Below are 21,420 nucleotides of genomic sequence, written 5' to 3' on the forward strand. Positions count from 1 at the left end.
ACTGAGGGAAGTGGTGAAAAGGAGAGAGCTGGGTCATGGAGCCTGAGAGCGAAGTCAGCTCCTGCCATCAGCATGGCCACTGGCTGTTTTTCCTCAAGATGCTTCAAGGAAAAGGGAGGATTTGGCTCATGCTGGCTGCCCCTGGCCCCTGGAGCACACAGATGGCCATGGAGGGGACAGAGCCACCAGCCCTTGCCACCCAGCCTCCTGTCATCCCATGCCACCAAAACCCAGTGCAGCAGTGGGAAGTCTCAGTGGCAAACTGCTCTGGCTGTGGGATGGAATCAAAGCCACTGTCCCTTGTGTCCCAGTGTTGTGGGGCAATGCTGCTCCCCAGGCATCCATGTAAATCCTAAGCTGCCCTGGCCAAAAAAAGCCCAAGGAAGAGCGGGTGCTTCCTTTGCCCCCTGGCAAAGCTTCCTCCATAAAGGAGTCAGGAAAATCTGGCAGACAGGCAGGTGGAGGAAACAGTCAGGGGATGCTGCCAGTGGGCAGCAGCCAAGGCAGAGAGGCGCCGTGCTCTCACCTCGTCTTACATCCTTGGCTGGCATCTGCAGACACACTTGATGATACCCTAGTGCCACAGTTTACCCCACTGCAAGCAGGGACACAGGGCAAGCCAGGAGCATTGAGCCACTCCAATGACAGAGACATATGGCCTTGTTCTACCTGTGCCAGAAAGCCTCTTTGGGCATCCAGGCCACATTACAATCTGACCCCTCCAGCCAGGGGCCAGGCACCCACAGCACCTGCCACAAAGATCCCTTCGAAGTCCCAGGCTGGGGGTCATGGATCACACTGCTGTGATACCCCAGCCCTTGAGGATGGAGCTCAGGATTCAGCGTTTGGAGCTTGCCCCAGACACCCCTTTGTGCCTGCACATGGATTGGTAGCATGAGCACACACACCCACCTCCCCCAAAAAGGCACATGTGTGCACTCCTGCCCCTCCTGCCCCTCCCAACAGAGATTGCACACACCAACTGGTGAACACATGAAACACACACCCCCAAGTTCCCCACAAACACATAGAGGGCTTTTATTATTGTCCTATAAGAGCAAACACACGTGTGTGCACACTGCAGGCACTCAGCCCCTCTGACAGTGCACGCTGCTTCTCACATGGGTGTGCATGGTCACTGCTCCAGGTGATGGACACACATCTTCCACACGCACCACCAGGGTGTTCACACCCCTTAAACCGCGGACACACTCCCGTTGGTGTGTGGGGGCTCCCACACGTTTAATGCACTCACTTCTCCCACTGTGCAGAGGCACAGGGGTGCTCGACACCCTGCTTACACACGTGTGGGGGAGGCTCATCCATCCCACTGCAGGCAGGCAATGAGCACACACACACACACACCTTTTCCCAGCACACACAGCTATCCACACACACAGACAGACGCTCTAAAAGGTGCGCGATGGATGCAGCACCCTCCTACACACGTGTGCACAGACCCCTCACACACCCTCCCTCCTTCACACTCCCTTCTCCTCACAAGTCTGTGTGTGCACAGCCTGCACACACCCCCACGCACTCCCCTCGTCCAGCACATGGACACAGACTGGGGGTCTCCCAGCCCGCCGCGCCCCCGGCCCGGGTCCCGCTGCCTCCCGCGGCCGCGGGCCGGCTCTCGGCGGGCCGGTGCGGGGCGATCCCGCGGGGCTGCCGTAAGCCCAGCCCTCCCCGGGTGACTCCCTAGACGTGCGCTAGCAAATGGGAGAGGGGAGGGGTGTTGCTGTCTGACTGCCACTTGTTGCAAAAAAAAAAAAAAAAAAAAAAAAAAAAAAAAAAAAAGAAGAAAGAGAGAAAGAAAGAAAAGAGGGAAAAATCCCACCCACCCTCATCTGCTGCGGAATAAAAGAAATATCGGCGGGCGCGGCGCCATGTGAGCGCCGGGCCGGGGCCGGGACCGGGCGGAGCAGCCGGCCGTGCCCCCCGGGACGGCGGGGCGAGCCCCGGGCGGCGCTCGGAGCCGGCGGCATGGTGGAAAACCCCAGCCTGGCGGCCAAACCCGCCCTGGTGAGGGACGGAGCGGCCGGAGGGGGTCCGGCGACGCGGGGGTGCATGGCGGGAGCGGGGTAGGGACACCGCGTTGGACAGGGAGCGGGATCGGGATCGGCGATCCCGGTGGGAGCGGGAGGAGCGTCCCGAGAGGACAGGGCGCCCGGCGAGACCTTCCGGCGGGATCGGGACAGGGTCCCCGGCGGGGACGGGGCGGTGGGGGTTCTGCAGGAGAGGGTTCCCCGTCGGGGCGGATGTCTCCGTTGGGACCGGGGAGGAAAGGGGTCCTCGGTAGGACGCGGTTCGCAGTGGAACTGGGGCGGGAGTCCCAGCACGACACGGGTGGGATGGAGGAAGGAGACTCCTGGGGTCGGACCCGTGTCCGGCAGGAGCGGGGACGGCGTCGCCCGGAGGAGCGGGGATGTGGCACCGGAGGGCCGGGTCCCCCGCGGGGCAGGGTGCCGGGGGTCCCGGCGGGGGACGAAGTCCCTCCGGCGGCGGGAGCCGCGCCCGGCGCGGCGACGGCTCCGCGGGCAACTTTTGGGCAAGGCCCCCGGGAGTGGCGGGGAGAGCGGGTGGGGTGGGGGATGCTTCCTCCCTTCCCTCCTCCTCCTCCGGCTCCGGAGGCAGCGCTGAGGCCGTGCCCTGTGCCCGCAGCCGGCCGCCCCGCCGCGGGGGCCGGGGCCGGCGGGGGGGCTGCGCTTGGCGGCGGTGATGGAGAGCCTGCAGCGGCAGCAGGCGGCCCGCCTGGCCCGCGGCCCCGACGGCGCTCCCCGACGGCCCCCGGTGGAGCTCGGCCCCGGCCCCGGGCCGCCGCCCGCCGCTCCCCGCCGCCGCCCGGCCTCCGGCCCGCGCCCGCCGCTCGCCGCTGCGGGGGAGGAGGAGGAGGACGAGGAGGAGGAGGAGGAAGAGGAGGAAGAAGGGGAGCCCCGCGACCCACCGCCGCCACCGCACCACGAATGGACCTACGAGGAGCAGTTCAAGCAGGTAAGGAGGCATCGCTGCCCCGGCACCGGCTGCTCCCGGCAGGCATCCCCGGTGTCCCCCCAAACTCGGGTTCAGCTTTCCCTGAGAGGACAACCCTTATGGCCCCCACTGCTCCCAAACCTTGTCTGTATCCCACCCTAAATGAGCAACACCACGCCCCAGCCCAGACCCACCCTGAGTGGACATCCCCCATATTCCCATTAACCCCCAGACATTATTGCAATCCCGCTCCAAATGAAACCCCACCAGTATTCGCCCACTGCCCCCAAACCTCATCCTTTCCTAAATGGGTACCCCCTGAATGCTCCTCACTTCTCCTATCCCTAAGCCCTGTCCCACCCTATAGGCATTGTCATCATCCTATGTGCTCCCCATCTCACTGCTACTAAACCCCATTTCAGCCCTGCTTCATGACCCCACTTCGGTGTCCCCTGTGCCTGTCCTCAGGCCCTGCATCATGATAGGGTGTCCAGTGTCCAGGCATCTCCCTGTGCCCACCCTGATCTGTGCTCCATCCTGCTGCCTTCTATAACGAGTAAAACAGGCTGACCCCTGTCCGCAGGGTTTTGCAGAGATGAAAAAGGGCAAGGGCTCTGGTGTGTGGTCACCCCAAGGAGCTGGCGAGCCATGGAGCTGAGTTCTTGTGTCTCTGCAAGGGCCAGGGTGTATTACAGATGGAGGAAGTAGCACATACACCCTGTCCCCTCATTCCTGGTGGGCGTAGGGGAGACCCTTCTGCAGCTGAGGACATGCGGAAAGGGCTTCAGGAGCTTTAGTAAAGGATGGAAGAAAAGTCCCCCTGTATTTAATGCGTGTGGATCTCATCTGAGCCGTGTTGTGCAAGCTCTGGTTTGCACACAGCATGCAGGGTGCCTCTGCATGCAAGGGTGTGGGCAGAGCGTGCACAGCGCCAGGGCAGGTTTGTGCTCCCCGTGCGCTCAGCTTCCTTGTGGGGGAGAGAGAGGCACAGTGGGTGACAGGGAAGATGTGGTGAGGGGATAGAACAGACAGAAATGTTGTCATACAACTGTTGTGTGGCTTTTTAGGACGGTGCTGCTCAGGAACAGGAGGACGAGGGCACTTTGGTCTCATCCGGTTCTGGCAGGAGAGCAAGGGAACAGCAGCAGGGACCCAACTTTTGGCTGCTTTGGGGGCGTGCTGCTGCCTTTTCTGTTTCAAATTGCTCAACACCTTGTTATTTTGGGGGACCGGGGCTCATCCCCTGCCTACAAGGCAGCAGGCAGAGGTGCAGACAGGGCACGGGCAGCACATTCCCCCCGGCTGTGCCCGGGGATGCTGCCAGAGCCTGGCGCTGCCTTGGAGCCGCCCGGGGAGGGCCGGGGTGGGTGAGCTGCACAGGCCAAACAGCTCGTCCGGGAAGTGTTACATTACACCCCGCTGCACAGAAAAAGGCTGACTGTCCGGTTCCCGGGGTCAGCCGGGAGGTGGGAAGCAGCTCCTCCCTCCCAGGGAGGCTAGGAAAGCATCCCCGGCATTTCTCGTCCTTCAGCCTCCCGCCCTGCCCCTGTCTGGGGCTGCCCGCGCTCCTTGTGCAGGGCAGGAATGTTGTGAACAGTGGGAGAGGGATGACAGGAGAGGTTGGGGTGCAGGATAAATCCTGCCACAGCTTCCCAGGGTGAGACCTGGCTCGTTCCTTGTTTACTCTCTTTGGGTTTTTTCAACCCTGATTGGAAAAGTGATGGACCCCTCATCCAGAGACCCACGCCTGTGTTTCCCACCTTGTGGCATGTCCCAGCCAGCCCAGGGAACAACGGGATGTCCTTCTGCAGTTAGGAGCAGGCTGCGGTGCCAGCTTGCTTTGGGGTCTGCAGGGTGGCTGTCACTCCTGTCCCTCCCCTGGGATCATGCAGGAGGGGACATACCCCTGCCAGGGAGGGACATGTCCCTGCTGGGTCTTCCCCAGGCTGCAGGGCTGTGCCTCACCCAGCCTGGGGAACAGGTTCTCCACTCTCTGCAGGGACTCAGTAGGGAGGGTGGCTGTGCTTCAGCTTTTGGAGGTTTCCCAGGGGTTGGGCTGTGATGCTGTGGGGGAGGTGAGGGGGCAGTGTGTGTCTGTCTGCTGGAAAGCTCTGGGGTAGTGGCAGTGTGGTTGTGAGGGTCCTGCAGGTGGAGAGAGACCCTTGTAGTGGCCAGAACTGTATTTCCCACCAGGACTCTCTGCTTCAAACTGCCCAAACCATCATGCTGTCACCCAGGGTGGGATTCAGGGCTTGTCCCTGCTCTCATCCTCCTGGATGGGGGCACAGCTAAGTGAACAGAGACCACCAAATCCAGGCTGTTTGGCAGAAGGTGGGCAGAGAGACTTCCCCCATCTCTCTGCAGTGGGGCGGATGCCTTGATGGGGATGGGGTGGGAGGTTGGTGCAGGACCAGCCAGGGAAGGGTTTCCACACAGCACAGTGGTGCTAAAAATGGGAGCAGAGGACGAGGTGGTTATGGCAAAACCCACCGGGTTAACAGGCAAATGCTGCTTTGCGCAGAGGAGCTTTTTGGGGAAATATCCCACATGTATGCTGTAGTTTTATGAGCTTCCTGAGGTGCTGGTTTGGGGAGGGGGGGCTGGTGAGACCTTTGCTCTGACTGGGAGGGCTGCTGCAGTGTTAGGAGGCTGAGAGACCCCCTCACCCCTGCCTCTTGCATCAGCCCCCGGCGCCGGTTTATGTACATTGATAAGGACAACATAGGTAGAGACCTGGGCAAAGGTCTGGGAGGTCTCCACACCCAGGGCTGTCAGGCAGACCCAGCCCTGAGGTCGGGGGTACCAAGTGGGGTGTGATTATGCATTAGCCACGAACCCCAGCTTCCCCAAGGGCTGGGGTGCCTCCGGGTTTTGATTCTGTGGTGCTGCATTATGTTTGACTTGGAGGGCACGGGTAAGAGCCTGGTATTTCAGGTGCCAAGTTCAGCTCCATGAATTCAGCTTTCCCCCTAGGGAAACCATGCATATAGACAGGGATGGGTGTGCTGGTTTCCTCCAGTGATAGAAGAACAGCACCAGAACCCAGGGCTTTCTTCTCCATTCCCTGGGGTGGGAGGGACTCAAACATCTGGGCTTTGCATCCAGCTCTCTGTTAGCAGAGTGTTTGCTGGCAGGAGGATGCCCTCCCTGCCAGGGCCCCTCTGGCATGTTCACACCCATCTGTGAGTGGGGGGATCAGGATCCTCTGAAGCTCCTTCCTCCCTTCCCAGGAGCAGCTGCAGGGGTGAGCCCCAGCCAGCCCTTTAGGAACTCCGGAGTGTCTGGTAGCCTCAGTGGTTAATTTGGGGGTGGCTGGTTTTGCCAGCAGCTGTTTGCCATTATCCTCAGCCTAACCCTGGAGTGGCTGTTCCTCCTGCCTTGCCTGTCCCTGATGCCAGGAGTTGCCTCTTGCACCCACCCACCTGTCCTTAACATGCATTTAGGGAAGGCTTGCCAGCTGTGATGTGCACACTCGCATCTCAGAGCATGGAGGTGTGTGTGCCCCTGTAGGCAAAGACCTCCTCGTGACACAGAGGGTCATCCCAAAATGAATGGTGTGCTCCCTCCTATCTCTGTCCCTATTGCTTTCTCCCGTGGTGTTGTCCCTGGGGATGGAGGAAATAGAGTCAGGAATGTTCAGGGAATGGAGGTGGCTGAAGAGGGGGACATTGAGGAGAGGGTAGTGGTCTCCATGCCACAGTCCCCTCCTCACCGTCAGTGCATCTTCAACCTAAGGGCAGGACCAAGGGCTCCCAGGGCTAAATTAGAGGGTCTCTGGTTACACTGCAGAATCAGGGAGGGAAAAGTGGACACATTGCCCCATCCATGTCTGCCTGGAGGCTTTTCTCCAGCAAACCTGTGAGCAGAGCTGTGCCCCTAATCTGGGATCACCTGCAGCGAGGAGGTGGCATCAGCAGCAAGGGTCAGTGTGCCAATCCCTGGAACTCCAACAGCTCTGGCAACCCAGCAGCAGTGGAGGGCATAGGACAGGACAAGGGTGCTGCTGGGGTGTGGCTGGAAGGGCAAACAGAGGTGTTCTGGGGGTTTGTGTGCCCACAGACCAAACTGAGTGTATGCAGCTGTGTAAGTCCACATGTAAGCATGGAGGTACGTGTGTGTATGTGGACCCACCTGCGTGCCCCTGTGTGTAGCAATCCTTGGGAGGCCCAGTGTGTCTGTGTGGATGCACAGGAGCATGCAGAGCTTGTGTGAACCCATGGAAGTGCTGGAATGTGTTTATGGGTCCATATGAGCATGCAGGTGTGCATGGATCCATATGGCTGTGGGGGTGTGTGTGGGTGTGTGTGTGTGTGTGTGTGTGTGTGTGTGTGTGCCCACATGAGTCTGAACACACCCATGTACACCATGTACAGGCACACATGGGGTGTCCCAGTGTGTTTAGGCATCTGCATGCCCGTACCAGTGTCACAATCTTGGAATTGCATGGACCCTTGAGGCAGGGTTTGAGGGCTAAGCCCCCTCCAAGGCCACCTCTTGCCCAGCCCACAGTGCTGAGCAGTGGTGGTGGTGCCAGGCACCTGCTCCCATTGCTGCCCCCCAGGGCACTTCCTGGCCCCACTGGAGCCTATGGTATGCTCAGAGCCTCAGAAGCTGTCACAACACTATCTTCCAGAGGGAGGTCCAAAGGGTTTGGGAATGGGGCTCCAAGGAGGAGGTGTAAAAACTAGCTGAGTGTGTGAGAATACCCTCACTGTATTCTCAGGAGGGGAGAGGAGCACCATCAGGAGCTCACACTGAGGCTACTTCCAGCTCCCTCCCCAGCTGCCTCCCTGTAAGCAGATACCAGTTGAGTCTTTGGGGAGGATGCACGCCCTTATCAACTTGGGCCTCCAATAATCCACTAATTGGGTTAATAATGGAGGTAAATCTCCTGTGCTGCCAGCCGGCTGGGCAGGTCTGCAGCGGGGAGGTCGGATCTCAGGTGGTGGAGTGTGGCCTCAAGGGGATGGATGGATGGATGGATGGATGGATGGATGGATGGATGGATGGATGGATGTGCACAAGGATTGTGTGTGTGAAGAGTGTGTAGGGATGCATAAGCATGGACAGGGTCTGTGCAGAGGGGGAGCACATACAGGGGCTGTGTGAGTGTGCTTGCTGGGGCTGTTTGTCCAGGGTGAGGGTGCACAAGGAGAGCATGCACACGCGTGTGCATCTGCAGAGCAAGCTGCAGTGTGCATGAATGTGCAGAGGCTGAGCAGACTCTATGTGGGGGCTCTGGAAGCCTGTCCCCTGGGCACCCACTGAAGTTGCCTCTGTTGGTGAGGCTGTGTTCTCCATCATGCCTACAGAGCTCCATCATGCTCCAGAGCTTACATCCCATGTCTGTGGGAGGGCATGAGGGAGAACCAGGCCCAGATGCTCTTTCTGCTCAGGCACACAGCTCTTACATAGCTGAGGTGGGGGCTGGTGTTGCTTTCACAAGGTGTGGTTTGAGGTGGGCACCAGCCTTTCCTTCTCCATTGCCCCGTCAAAGAAGTTGCAGGAAGGGGCTGGGACCAGAGGTGCATGGTGGGGAGAGGGATTGAACAGCCCATGCACATCCCAGGCATGCACACAGCCCCCCGTGGGTGCGCCCCATACTCAGACAGCCCCACAGCAGCTGTGTGCGTGCACAGACCTGGTGCTAGAGCATGCCCTATGTGCTCATCCATACAAGTACTATGGGGGTGCCTGTGTGTGTCCCCTGGGGACACCTGGGGTGGTGCTGGTCATGGACAGGGTGCCATGGCTCCAGTCATCTAGTAAGGGATTGAAGGGATTGTAGGGTGAATCATGACTTCAGTCACCCATGGAGGGATCAGGGGTGGGGAGGGGGACAAGAATGGAGGGGGAGGCAGACATGGAGAGGAAAGCAAGGATGGAGGGGGAGGCAGTGGCGGAGCAAGTGCCGATGGGTCAGGGAGGTTAACCCGAACAAATCCGCTCATTGACTCCCTGCCTGCTCAGCCATGAACGAGTAACAAGGGGCTGACCGTGGGGGACAGCCGGGAGCCGGGAGCGGATGGGGCAAGGGGCAGCCCCGGATGGGACAAGGGGCCTTGAACGGTGCCCATGGTGGCTCCACACAACCGTGTGCGTCCTCTGGCTCCAGCCTGTGGGGGAGCCATGCCAGCGCCCCCTGCCTCAGTTTCCCCTCCTGCAGCGTGTGTTAAGCAGAAGGCTTACACAGAGTGCCCCACATCACGCCAGGGCCAGGCTGTGGGTGGGGGGCTCTGTCCCAAGGCCAGCGCTTGCCAGCCGAGCTTGCACGGGGCTGGGTTAATGTTTGCAGCAGGCAGGCAGCCCTCCCGGGAGCGGCTGCAGCGGCGGGAAGGGGGGTTCTAATGACCTGCCGGATCCGCCGCATTATCAGCGCTGATTAAACCTGCCTGCTCTATAAAGCGCCGTTAAATATTAAGCGTGATGACAGGCTTTGAGGGGAGCCACAGTGCTGGGAGAGGTCTCTACACAGAGGTGTCCAGCCACGCTAGTGGGGTGGCTGCTGAGGTTGGTGGGATGTTGGGATGAGTGAGCACCCCGCACTCCTCGGGGCTGTGGCGTCAGGGGAGCAGCGTGCCCCCACGAGCCAGCGCTGCCTGCGAATGCAGCCGGCCGTCCCGGCACAGCCGTCCCGTAACCATTAACTTATTAACAACCGGTGGAAGAGGCGAGTGGTGGCTTGCAAGGTCAGGGGGTGGTTTGTGCCTGGCGGGGAGTGAATTGCCCCCCAGCTCTGGCTATGGGGATGGGGGGAGGGAGCCACAAACCCTTAGTTTGTTGTGTGTGCCCTATGGCAGGGAAGACTCCAACTGTGGATACTGTTGGGATCCCTGAACCCCGGTGTGCTCAGGGCTGTGCCTTGACTGGGAATGATTATCTGCAGGGTAAACTGAGGCATACCAGCAGGGCACAGGGGAGGACACACCAGTGTCTGGGTGCTTAGTTCTGCACCAACCATCCTCCTCGGGAAGGATCTCAGAGGCAGCAGTCGAGCTCTGGAGAGGTGCAGTGACTCCAAAACAGTGCATCAGCAGTCAGCCACCCGTGGTGTGTGGCTGGGGGGTGCAGGGAGGTGAGCATTACCTGGGTGTGCTGCGTGAACAGTGGCCAGATGGAAAAATTAGCAGTGTGGCTAATCAATGTGGTAGATATTAAGCAGCTCAGGGTTGGGGGGTTTGCATGGTGGGGGGGAGCTGAGCAGGGTCTAGGATCGATACAGCTCATATTAAGTGGATTAAATCCTGGCTGCTGATCTGAGCCCTCGCTGCCAGCAGGAGGTGGCAGCTGGGCAGGGACTGTGGGGGTCTCACTGAGATCATTTCTCTTGCCAGCAGGGCCCAGGGTGGGGGGGACTCACCAGGGCAAGCTGAAGTGCTTGGCAGGTGTGTGGGGACTCACACAGGGAAAGCTGAAGTGCCTGGCAGGTGGCTTAGCACCTCATCACATCCTGATGTGATGGTGGATCCTGATCCTCTTGTCTAGTGTGTCAGATAGGCTAAGGGGTCTCAGGGACCCAAGCTTCATCTCTAGAAGCCCTCCTGGCTCCAGGAAAGTCATGTCCTGGGTGAATGAGTGGTGTTAACAATGTTACTTAATCGTGGGGAGGAGGAGGAGGAGGAAGCACAAGGCCTATTCACATCCTGTTAATAAACCATGTTCGACCCACTGACCTTTAACCTGCCTGACAAGCCCCGTTATCCCCATCCCTTAAGGAATATAGATGTCGCCATGGCAATGGGATGACAGGAGGGAGCAGGTCCCAGAGCTACACCCAGCATGGGGTGTGGGATGAGGACACACTGAGCTAGTCCTGCACCAGCGCCCAGGCCAGCAGGGCCAGGTGGAGCTGGGGTGCGGGTGGGGTCCCAAGGCCAGTGGGGTGGCCAAGCATGGATGGGTCCCCGAGGCTGGCAGAGCCTGGCTGCGCTGCACACCGGCGGCATATTGATCCCAGGGCTTGACAGTTTAATACTTCCGTTTATAGAGGAATATAGTTACATCGATGGCGTTAAATGAGTTACTAATTATATCAATACAAACACGATTAAAAGGGTCCTTGCTCATAGGTCACCACAAGCAGGAGCCGCTGCTTGTGTTGCACAACTGCCCCTGGGCAAGGCTCAGACCACTGCTCCAAGGCATGTGGCAGGGGGATGCTCTGGGGCAGCGTGTGCCTTGCAGGGTCAGGGGTGCCCATCCATGTGGAGTGCCTGTCTGGGGTTGTGCAGGCATGTGTGGGACTGTAAATCCCCTTCTGGGGTTCTGTGTTCCTGTTTGGGGCTCCGTGTGCCCATCTGGGGTTGTGGATGCACGTACAGGGTTTGTGTGTGCATATATGGGGTTGTGTGTGTCTGTTTGGGGTTGTGCACGCATGTATGGGGCTCTGTTTGCCCATTTGGGGCTGTGCATGCCCAGCTGGGATTTGTGTGTGCTGTCAGGGTTGTGCATGCCTGTCTAGAGTTGTGTGTTCCGTTCTGGGGTTGTACATTCCCCTCCGGGGTTGTGAGTGCCTGTCCAGAATTGTGCATGTATACATGGGGTTGTGAATGCCTGTCTGGTGTTGTGTGTTCCAGTCTTGGGTTGTGGGTGCACGTACAGCAACGTGCATGTTCCATCTGGGCTGTGCGTGCACATTTGGATTGCGTGCCCATGATGTGTGTATGGGGTTGTGGATGCTCCTGCAGTCTGGAGTGTGCCCATGGAAGTCTGGGCACACACCAGACTGCTGCACCTGCCCGTGGGAGGCTGTGCACTTCCAGACGTGGCTGTGTGTGCCTGTGTAGGGATTTTTGCCCCTGTGGGTTGTGTGTGCATGTGCACCACAGGCTTTTGCACTCTCCTGTGATGTTCTGTGTGTCCCTGAAGGGCTGTGCACACCAATGCAAGGTTGTGCAGGATTGTACATACCCATTCCACCTTCTGTGTGGCACTAGAGGGATCTGTGTCCCTGTAAAGGGTTGTGCTTTTGCTTATGTGGAGCTGTGCAATGCCCACAAGGGGCTGTGCACACTCCTGTGGCATTGTGTGGACCCACACAAGGCTGTGCACACCTGTGGGGTTGTGCAAGCTCAGGTGTTGTTGTGTAGGGTTGTCTATGCTCACATGGGCTTGTGCACCCTCGTGGGATTGTGGCAGCCCATATGGGGTTATGCACACCCAGGTGAGGCATGTGTCCCTGCACAGCAACTGTATGTGACCCAGGAGACCTCTTCTCTAGCCTGGGCATCCCCAAACCCCATGGAACACCCCGTGCATCCCAGGCGTACCCAGGGGCCATGCCAGCTTGTCCCCAGTTACTCAGCTCTGCTCTCATCTCCACTTAAAAGCTGACCTTTGCTCCCCGTTTGATGTAATGTGTTTTTGCATCTCAGTGTCCCACAGATAAAAGGTTAGAGGTTAATAAACAGTGGAAAAATAGAACCTGGCCCTTGGTGGTCACACCTGTTTTGGGGGCTGGAGTCAGTAGCAGCCCGCTCTAGGGGGGATCCCGCCTGCATCCATGGGAGGAAAAACATGAGTGGCACCCAGGGAAGAGGTGTGTGGGTGCTGAAGCCCATGCACTAGGCGACCCTCAGGAAGGCCATGGCTTCACCTTGCAGTGGGATGAGTGGTAGTTGCCAATTCTGGGGGTTTGCCCCTGCCTTGACAAGCCAGATGTCAGGGGATGTCAAAGCACTTGGTGTGGAGGCCTTCCAGAGGCAGGGACAGGCAGAAAAATGCTGGCAAAGCTTGGCTGACACAGCCTTCCTGGGGCAGAAATCAAAGCAGCCTCCTGGAGCTCTGCTCAGAGCCTGACCTAGTTAGTGCAATCAATGGTTCAGGGACCTCCTGGAAAAGAGCAGGCGATAGGGAGTGAGGAAGGGAAGACTGCGGTGAAGAGGGACACAGTACTGGGGTCAGGGCACTCCAAGAGCACCCAGCTGCAAGGAGGGGATAGGTAAGTGGGATCCAGAGAGTGGGGAAGCAGTGCAGAAGGAGCTCCATGGAGCCAGGCAGTCAGCACCTGTGAGCAGGGTGAGAGTCTGGGAGTTGTACCCCTAGACAAGTTAGGGACAGTCAGTTAACACCGCTCTGTCTGACAAGGGACAGGCACCTGAGTTAGACTAGGGACTGAGTTAGGTGTGTCTATTCAGTGGTGGGAACCATGGGGTCTGTAGAAGCATCCTCACGTCCCTGTAGGTCCCCACATTCCCCCATCCCTATATCCTACATCTCCATGTCCTCAAAGTCTCTACACCCCACATCCCTACATTCTCATATCCCCGTATTCATGTTTTCTGATTCCATCCCTGCATCACCCCATCCCCGTGTCCCCTGAATCCCTGCAGATCCACATCCGTACATTCCTGTATCTCTGAATTCATGTGTCCCCGTGGCATCCACCCCCATCCCCACATCCCCGTGTGCCTGCAGCCTGACGACCCTTAAGCGCAGCTCCCTTTATCTGTCTGGTGAATGATGTTCTGTGTGGAGCGGGGGTGTGCTCCCTTTCTATTGTTTTTTAACGGCCTTTCCCAGCACAATTGTTTTTTAAACGACTCTATTTTGTGCCTGACTTTGTTTTCCAGCTTGCATTTCTTTGTATACGTTTTGGAAATCCATTCTGGACTGCTGAGTTTTGTTTCTTTTCAATGGCTTTAAATTCTTGCCGGGCTTGCTGGGAGGAATTGGTGTCTATAGTGTCTTCGATTGGTGCTAATTTTTCCTTCATGTGCTCTGACTTTTACTGCTGGGCCATCGATCTGGCAGGCTCCAATTTGTCATGGTCACTCAGGCGCTGTGCTGGAATCAGGCGAGCCCGGACTTTCACAGGGAGCCAGCACTTGGTGTCCCTGATGTAGGGGCTCCACTCACCTTCCCAGTGCTGTCCCTCAGCTCAGGCTGTGTCCGTGTGTCCAGACCATCCACCATAGTGTCCTCACAGCCACATGTTTGTGTCTGTGCAATCCTGGGCACATGGCGGCCCCGGCACTTGCACCTCTCTTGATTGTACCCAGTGGTATGGTCAAGCCAACTTTTCCTTCCCCAGGATGGGATCATCCCCCACTGTTCAGGTGGGCCTGTGTCCCTGTGGGGAATGAGGATGCTGATCCCATGCTGGGACTTGGGGAACACCAACACTTGGCAGTGCCAGAGCAGAGCTGAGCATCCTGATCCCGGGCTCCTCTCTGGGGCTTGGGGTTTGCTGATGCCTATGGGCTGTGATTCTTGCATGTAAGAGGGTGAGGGGCAGGACAAACTGAGGCACAGACCCAGCATCTCTGCAGCAAAGATTCAGAATAGTCATTGGTCTGTGGGGAGCCCGTGCCAGACCCGAGGCACAGGGAGAGCCCACACCCAGGAAGAGGATGTGTCAGGGGATTCTGTTAGGGGTGCACAGAGAGCCTCTTGTTGCTGGCAGGGCAGGCAGGTGGGGCCAGGGGTGATGCCAGGTTCTGGCACAGGCAGTGCTCAGCCCCAGGCACTGCTCCCCTCTCCATTCTCACCTGCATGTGCTGGAAGCACTGACCCCTCTCTCTCTCCTGCCTCCAGCTCTATGAACTGGATGAGGACCCGAAACGCAAGGAATTCTTGGATGACCTCTTTGGCTTCATGCAGAAGAGAGGTAAAGGTGGGTGGCTGGGGTGGGTGCCACTGCCACCCCTGCCTCGGCTGCTGGTGGGGGGTCATGGTGTGTTGCTCTCTGGCTCTGAGCTGCTCCAGGTCTCTGCAAATCCCTCAGGCAGGTGTTGTGGTGCTCCCCCTGGGCCTCCCCCCGAACCCCAAGCTGGGGCAGCTGTCCCAGATATCCCATTATCGATGCCCAGCAGGGATGCCCGCTGGAAACACCTGGTGGGGGACGTACCCCCTTGGTGACAAGCATTAGCAACACCACTTAATGAAGCCCATTAGCAGTTTTCAGGACGTTTTAGGGATGCCCGGTGGGAATGCCCTTGGCAGTGCCTTTAGGGCTCCCTGTTAGCAGCGCCTGGTGAGGATGCCCACCATCAGCATCTCTCAGCGATGCCTGTGATTTGCCGGTGTGGGGCCGGCACTCCGGGCAGCGCCGGGCACCCAGGGGTTAAGGGCTCGCCAGCCAACCCATCCTCATCGGAAATCTTTGCTATCGGCATGGGGAGCCGAGCCGGCTCCTGGGGACTCGATAAATGCTTTAACCTTCGCCCTCCCTGGCCGGGGCCTGCGACAATTAAAAGTTGCCGAGCGCGGGCGTGTGGCCGGCCGTATTAATTAGAGCCTTTTGCTGGTGTGTGGATTAATGAACAAGCCGCTCGATAGCCAGTAAACCCCAGGCAGAGGTTAATGCCGAGCTAATTAACAGGGAAAGGCTGAGGGGGGTGCAGGAGCTTTGGGGCTGGCTGTGCATGGGGCGAGAGAGGGCAGAGGGGGCAGTCGCCTGCATGCCCTGACCATTGGAAGAGTGGTGAGGGTCCCCACCTGGCTGTGGGGCTGCAGAGATTGACTTCTGGGTTGGGCTGGGACACCACATACTTGTTGCAGTCACGGGTGTGTGGTGAGTGGCTGGCACGGCTGGAGGGCTGCAGCCCCCCAGCCTATGCTGGGGCCTGCTGTAGGCTGTGGGTGGGCTGGGTACTGCCCCATGGGTGCCCCCTGGCCCTGGTGCACAGCTGTGGGGAGTGAGTGGGAGCATCCGCACTACCTCGGCCCTCCAGCATCCATCAGCTACAAGATTCATGGGCTGTTCTGCAGCTTCATTATCTCTCTCTCCAGAGCTAATTAACTCCCTCGCTATTGGGGCCGGGGCTAATTAAGTAAGTGCCTGCTGGTGTGGGGATGAGGGAGGGAGCCTAATGCTTCCCTGACAGTGCTGCTCCACATCCCTCTGCGTCTGGATGTCCCACTCCTGTGCCCTCCATCCCTTCTGTCCTGCCTCCCCCTGAGTGGGTGCCATCCACTCGGAGGGGAGGCAGGGTGTGGGTGCATAGGTGCAGGTGTGCAGGGATTGGTGTCCATGAACCTTTTGGAAGAGACAGGGATTTTGGACTGGGATACCCAAGAGAAAGGGGACAGAAGACTGAGGGGCAAGGACAGCATCCCAGGGGTCATCAAGAGCTGGGTAAGAAGCAGCACCTGAGAACCACTGCAGGTGCAGGTGCAGCTGGGGCACCCAGAGGTGCATGGGCAGGGGACTGTGACACCCAGGCTGTGTCTGCAAGGTCTCCAGGAGGGATTGATGTTCACAGAGTGAGCCCTGCTGAAAGAGACTGCATCCCACCAGCTGTCTGTCAGGACAATATCAGCACTGACATTTGTCAGCAGAGTGGGAGATTTGTAGGGCTGAAGAATGGGTTGGGGGGCAGACCTTCTGAGGCCACCTCATGGCACAAGGGCACAGCTGGCCCTGGTGGCTCATGGAGGCCGTGCCACCACCACCATCAGACACAGGCAGTGGGGCAGCTCATGGCCATGCCCCAATTTCTATGGCATCTCAAAGGCAGTAATCAGGGACAGAAGGGGGCTATTTCTGCATTTGCTTACTGGGGTCTGCCAGCCGCCCCCCATTTCACCACCAAGCTGAGTGCCCTTCTGATAATACGGGGCTATTAATCAGTCAAGGTGCTAATTGCAGCCCCACAATTGCTGCAACACCTCCCTAGGCTTTTGTGCCCTTTGCCCTGGCTGTGGCTAGGGCCATCACTCTGTGGGGATGCAGACAGGTGCCTTTGTCAGTGGGACAGGCATTGGCCGCACGCCCCACACATCCCTGAGATTAATGGTGAGGCACGTTCATAAGCCGCCAAGGCTGGAGATGGGAGAAGAGAGATCTATAGGCCATTGGCTAGGGGCTGAGACCCTGAAAACTCACTGTTTGGGGGTGAGGAAGAGCCCTCAAACTGGCCCCCCGAGGTGATGGGTCTTGTGCCAGCAGCCCCGAGCAGAGCTGGCGAGCTGCTGACAGCAGATGTCAAGTCAATATCTCTGCCTTTCTCCCAAGAGGATAAACTCCTCTCCCCCTTCCCGACCTGGTGAACAACACAGACACACACAAAAAAAAAGTTAAATGAACTCAGTAAAAGAATAAAAAGAGCTCATTTTTCAGGCTTATGTGAAGAAGCCAAGCCAATATCAGGGCCATAAATTAGGGATGCTGGAGGATGGCGGTGAATGACGGCTTCGTTTGAGGGGCAAAGCGCAGTCCTGACAGCCTCCCTCGGCCAAATGGATGGCTTTCCAATACTGCCTGTGCCCCGCCACCTCACAGGAGGAATAAATAGAGGCTGGAATGGCACAGGATGGGACAGGGTGGAACAGGATGTGATGTTTGTCCCTCCTCTGCCCAGCTTCCAGCAAATACCCAGACCATCCTCTGCCCAGCTTCCAGCAAATGCCCAGACCGTCATCCCAAGGAGGCATGGAGCACAGCAAGGCTGTGAGGTTTTCTGGGGGTGCTGAGAAGGTGGGGAGGGGATTTTAGGCAGACTTGGTGGCTGTGGAGACCATGCGGATCTATACTGGGCTCACAGAACCCTGGTGCACCCACGTTCCCTTGCCCCATTGCCTTGTAAAGGAGGGTGATGGTGGTGCACCAGGGGTCAGGGTCTCTGCTGAGAGCAGTTGAAGAGGATTTGGGGTCAGGTTTCTTGAAGCAGGGCACTAAAGTCCTTTAAGCAGAGGAAACTTCTGGGGCAATCTGTAGGGTTAAGAGGTTTTTCAGGAACTCTTTGAAAGAGTCTGGAGCTGGAAGAGAAAACCTCTCCTTAGAGAAATAGTAGGGTGAGTCCTCCCAGAAGGGTTGTGAGGGTCATCCCTCTACAGAAAGGTTACAGGATGGGTCTCTTTTTAAAGTGTAGATGGAGTCTCTCTTTATGGAGCTCTGAAAGAGCATTACAGAGTGAATCATTCTAGGATGCTCTGAGAGATTTCATAGATTGGTGCTGTACAGATAGCTCTGAGAATTGTAGGGAGACAACCTTATCTAAGGGTATCTGGAGGGGGTACTTTGCCCATCCCACTGAGGATCCATATCCCAGAGAGCATACCCAGCTGCACTGACAGCTCCATCAAAGGTGACCCTGTGCCAGCATGCTGGGGTGCCACTCTCCCAGGCACCCTGGAGTCCTACCTGCACCCCAGGTGCCCATGGGTGCTCACCTGGGCATGGAGAGATGCGCTTCCCATTGTGGATACCTGCAGTGGCAGTGGGGAGAGGGTGGGGGCTGTGATCCCAGGTGCAAAGGGCCTTGTGGGCAGCCCCCCACACCCTCTTGTGTCCCCTGTGTGCCTCTGGAAGGAACACCAGTGAACCGCATCCCCATCATGGCCAAGCAAGTGCTGGACCTGTACACACTGTACCAGCTGGTGACAGACAAGGGTGGCCTGGTCGAAGTCATCAACAAGAAGATCTGGCGGGAGATCACCAAGGGTCTCAACCTACCTACCTCCATCACCAGTGCTGCCTTCACCCTCCGCACACAGTGAGTGCCTGGCGGCATGGCAGGTGGGGAACATTGCTCCTGGGACACCTGCTCAGATGTCCCAGAGCCCTGGATGGGGTCGGACATGGAGTACCACAAAGGTGGTTGGAGGGCTCTGCTCTTTCCCAAGGGCTCTTTGCTCAGCACGGGGCTGGCTGGGAGGTGCACAGCTGTGGATCTCCCCCTGGCTCTCTCCCTGTGCAGATACATGAAGTACCTGTATCCCTACGAATGTGAGAAGCGGGCGCTCAGCTCTCCCGGAGAGCTCCAAGCTGCCATCGACAGCAACCGTAGGGAGGGGCGCAGGCAGACTTTTGGCACAGCACTCTTCAACTACTCGCCAGCCAGCACCCCAACCCTGCTGGGCGCCCCCAAAATGCCTCTGCCAGCTCTTAGCATCTCCACTCACAGCTGTGGCCAGCTCAGCCAAGTGCACAGCGTTAAGAAAGGTGGGTGAGGATCCCATCTTCCCAGAGATGGACACTGCTGCAGCAGCAGGGATGTTTCCCTGTCTGCTCTTGACCTTTTTTTGCTGAGGGAAAATAGGAACAATGTTGTTCTTTTAGTCCCTTTCAGAGAGTTGAAACCAGTGTATTTTCCCTGGCTTTGGAGAAGGAGCAAGCTCAGATGTTGGGAGGGGTGGCCTGCCCTGCCCCATTGCTGGTGGGGTGGAGTTGGCACCGCTGGGGATGGTGAGGTGGGGTGGTGATGAGGGACCCACTAAGCTCTCTTGGTCATTGCAGAGGATGGAATGCTGGCAGCATCAGTGCCGGGGCGCATCGCTATCCCGGTGGGACTGGCCAGCCACCATCTCACAGCAGCCCAAGCAGCAGCTGCCTCACAGGCAGTGGTGCTGGAGCAGCTGCGGGAGAAGCTGGAGACAGGGGAGCCCCCAGAGAAGAGAGTGGCCCTGACAGCAGAGGAGCAGCAGCGGCTGGTGCAACATGCACTTCAGCACAACCTCCTGGCCATGGCCTCCCAGTTCCCCATGAACATCAAGATCTCCAACCGAGGTAAAGAGATGCAACAACCCAAGGTGGCAGCAGCAGCATCCACTGGAGAGGAGTGTGGATGCCCATAGGGACTGCGTCCTGGCTTATCTGTCTCGGACAGGTTCTTGTTTCTGTTTCGCTTAACTCTCATATTGGTATTTCCTTTCCCCAGATGACAGACAGGAGACCGCATTGAACCTGTCCACCAACAGCATTAGCAGTATCAACATGTCAATAGAAATAAATGGAGTTGTCTACACAGGTAAATAGAAGGGCCGCTTGGCCCGTGTAATTGCGGCCGGGAAATCCAATAACTTATAGCCACTGCCTGGCCAGCAAGTCCTTCCTTCAATCTGATGTCTTTACTATAAAATCCATCGTAATGAAGTGGCAGGGCTTGGGGAGAGGGGGCAGGAGGAGGAGGGGGTTGACAAGGATGGAAATTGGCCCAAAGCAGGTGCTAGTGATGAAGGGCTAAAGTGGGGGGGTGAATAGATGGACAGATGGACAGACTCTGGCTGAGAAGTGACCCCGCACCTAAGGTCATTCCACACCCCAGGGTCCCAAAGGCAGGGCTTGGATTTGTGGTCAGCCCAAAGCTTTTGTGCCCAGAGGGTCTCTGGCTGGGTGTGGGACTTGGCTGATTGCAGAACATGGTGCAGGGAAAGATGTTGGGGTGTTTTGGTGGAGCAGAGGATCCTTTGTGGTGCACCCCAGATCCCCATCCCATGCTCCCCAGATCCATGCCTGTCCTGCTGAGACACCCCACAATTAAAATCAATGGCTTTGCCTTCAGAACTTAAATATTTAATGAGCAGGAAAGGTCAGGGCTAAGCCTCATGAGGGGCTGCCAGCCAAATGGGCCCTGGGCCATCCCACAGGCTGTCCCACACAGGCAAGGATGACTGGGTTGGGGGAGACACCACAAGTGATGAAAGGGGGCTGAAGCCCCTATGAGTCTTCATCCCGCTCTCCCCAGCCTGGGTGCGTGGAGCCAGGTGAGTCGATTCTCCAACCCTGGGCTGCCCTAACATGCTTGTTCTTGTCCCCCAGGTGTCCTGTTTGCTCGCCGGCCCTCAGCCACCCTGGCACCTGGTGGAGGGAGCACCCAGACCCGTCCAAATCCCATGCCAGCCCCAAACCCCCTGCTCCCAGCCTCCTCTCAAAGCCACACTCCCACTAGCACCTCGCTGTAAGGCAGATGTGCCCCCACCCTGAAAACAGCTGGGAGTGCCCAGAGTCCGGGGGGCTGAGCTGTGGGACCCAGCTGGACCACCAGTGTGGGATGGGGGACCCAAAGGTGTCTCTTGCTGCAATACTGAGCTGTGTCCATGCAAGGCTGTGAACACCCACGCGGACCCTTTCATCCCTTATCCCCACGCGTGCCCTCTGACACACACACACACACACACACACCCCCAGACACCCACCCATATTCCTTCCCAAGGCACCACCCCCAGGTGACCCTCCCATACATCTCCTGCTGCCCTGATGCCTGGGGGACCCCCGGGACCTGCATGCTGCATCCCCTACATCCTGCAGCCCCTAACCCACCTCGCTGCACGCACTGCTGCCCCTGTACACCCCTCAATGCATACACTGTATCCCCTGCACACACCCTTGGTGCCCACGCTGCCTCTCCATACACACCCTCTGTGCAAACACTGCAGGCACGATATGCCCCTATAAATTGTAGCCCCTATACGCTGCAGCCCCGATACACATACTGCACCCCCTACCCACTGCAGACGCCCCTACCCAGTCCTCCTGCGCTGCCTGGGCTTGCTGTCCCTGCCCTGAGACACCCCCAGGGTGGTGGCATCTCAGCCCCCCAGGTCCTCAGCTCAGGGGGATCACCGTGGGGGGGGCAAATAATGGGGATATTGGTGGGAATGGTGGGGGTGAAGCTTATTGGGGTGTGGCTGGGGTTGGGGGTTTATGTCGGGGAGGGCAGGGTTGCCCAGCAGAGCCCCCTCACCACCAAAGAGACTGCCTGGGTGCCAGGGTCCCCGGATGGG

The 21,420-nt window shown here is 58.2% G+C and overlaps 1 protein-coding gene across 1 annotated transcript; it reads left to right on the forward strand.

Moving 5' to 3' along the window:
• Positions 1–1,986: 1,986 nt before the first annotated feature.
• On the forward strand, positions 1,987–21,147 carry ARID3C (AT-rich interaction domain 3C). Its single transcript, XM_071425973.1, has 8 exons — positions 1,987–2,025; positions 2,665–2,994; positions 14,509–14,587; positions 18,227–18,410; positions 18,615–18,859; positions 19,154–19,423; positions 19,575–19,664; positions 20,456–21,147. The coding sequence occupies exons 1-8, from the start codon at positions 1,987–1,989 to the stop codon at positions 20,596–20,598; spliced, it is 1,380 nt and encodes a 459-aa protein (XP_071282074.1). The 3' UTR covers positions 20,599–21,147.
• Positions 21,148–21,420: the final 273 nt, after the last annotated feature.

This window comes from Agelaius tricolor, unplaced genomic scaffold (assembly GCF_023055355.1).
Source record: "Agelaius tricolor isolate 1412-34295 unplaced genomic scaffold, bAgeTri1.0.p SCAF_4, whole genome shotgun sequence".
Lineage (NCBI taxonomy): Eukaryota > Metazoa > Chordata > Aves > Passeriformes > Icteridae > Agelaius > Agelaius tricolor.

Bases quoted from the DNA above. Each gene is read 5' to 3' on its own strand.
- ARID3C (XM_071425973.1), top strand. From the start codon at position 1,987: ATGGTGGAAAACCCCAGCCTGGCGGCCAAACCCGCCCTG. The intron at 2,995-14,508 runs GTAAGGAGGCAT...TCCTGCCTCCAG, and splicing joins ACGAGGAGCAGTTCAAGCAG to CTCTATGAACTGGATGAGGA. The intron at 14,588-18,226 runs GTGGGTGGCTGG...TGCCTCTGGAAG, and splicing joins CATGCAGAAGAGAGGTAAAG to GAACACCAGTGAACCGCATC.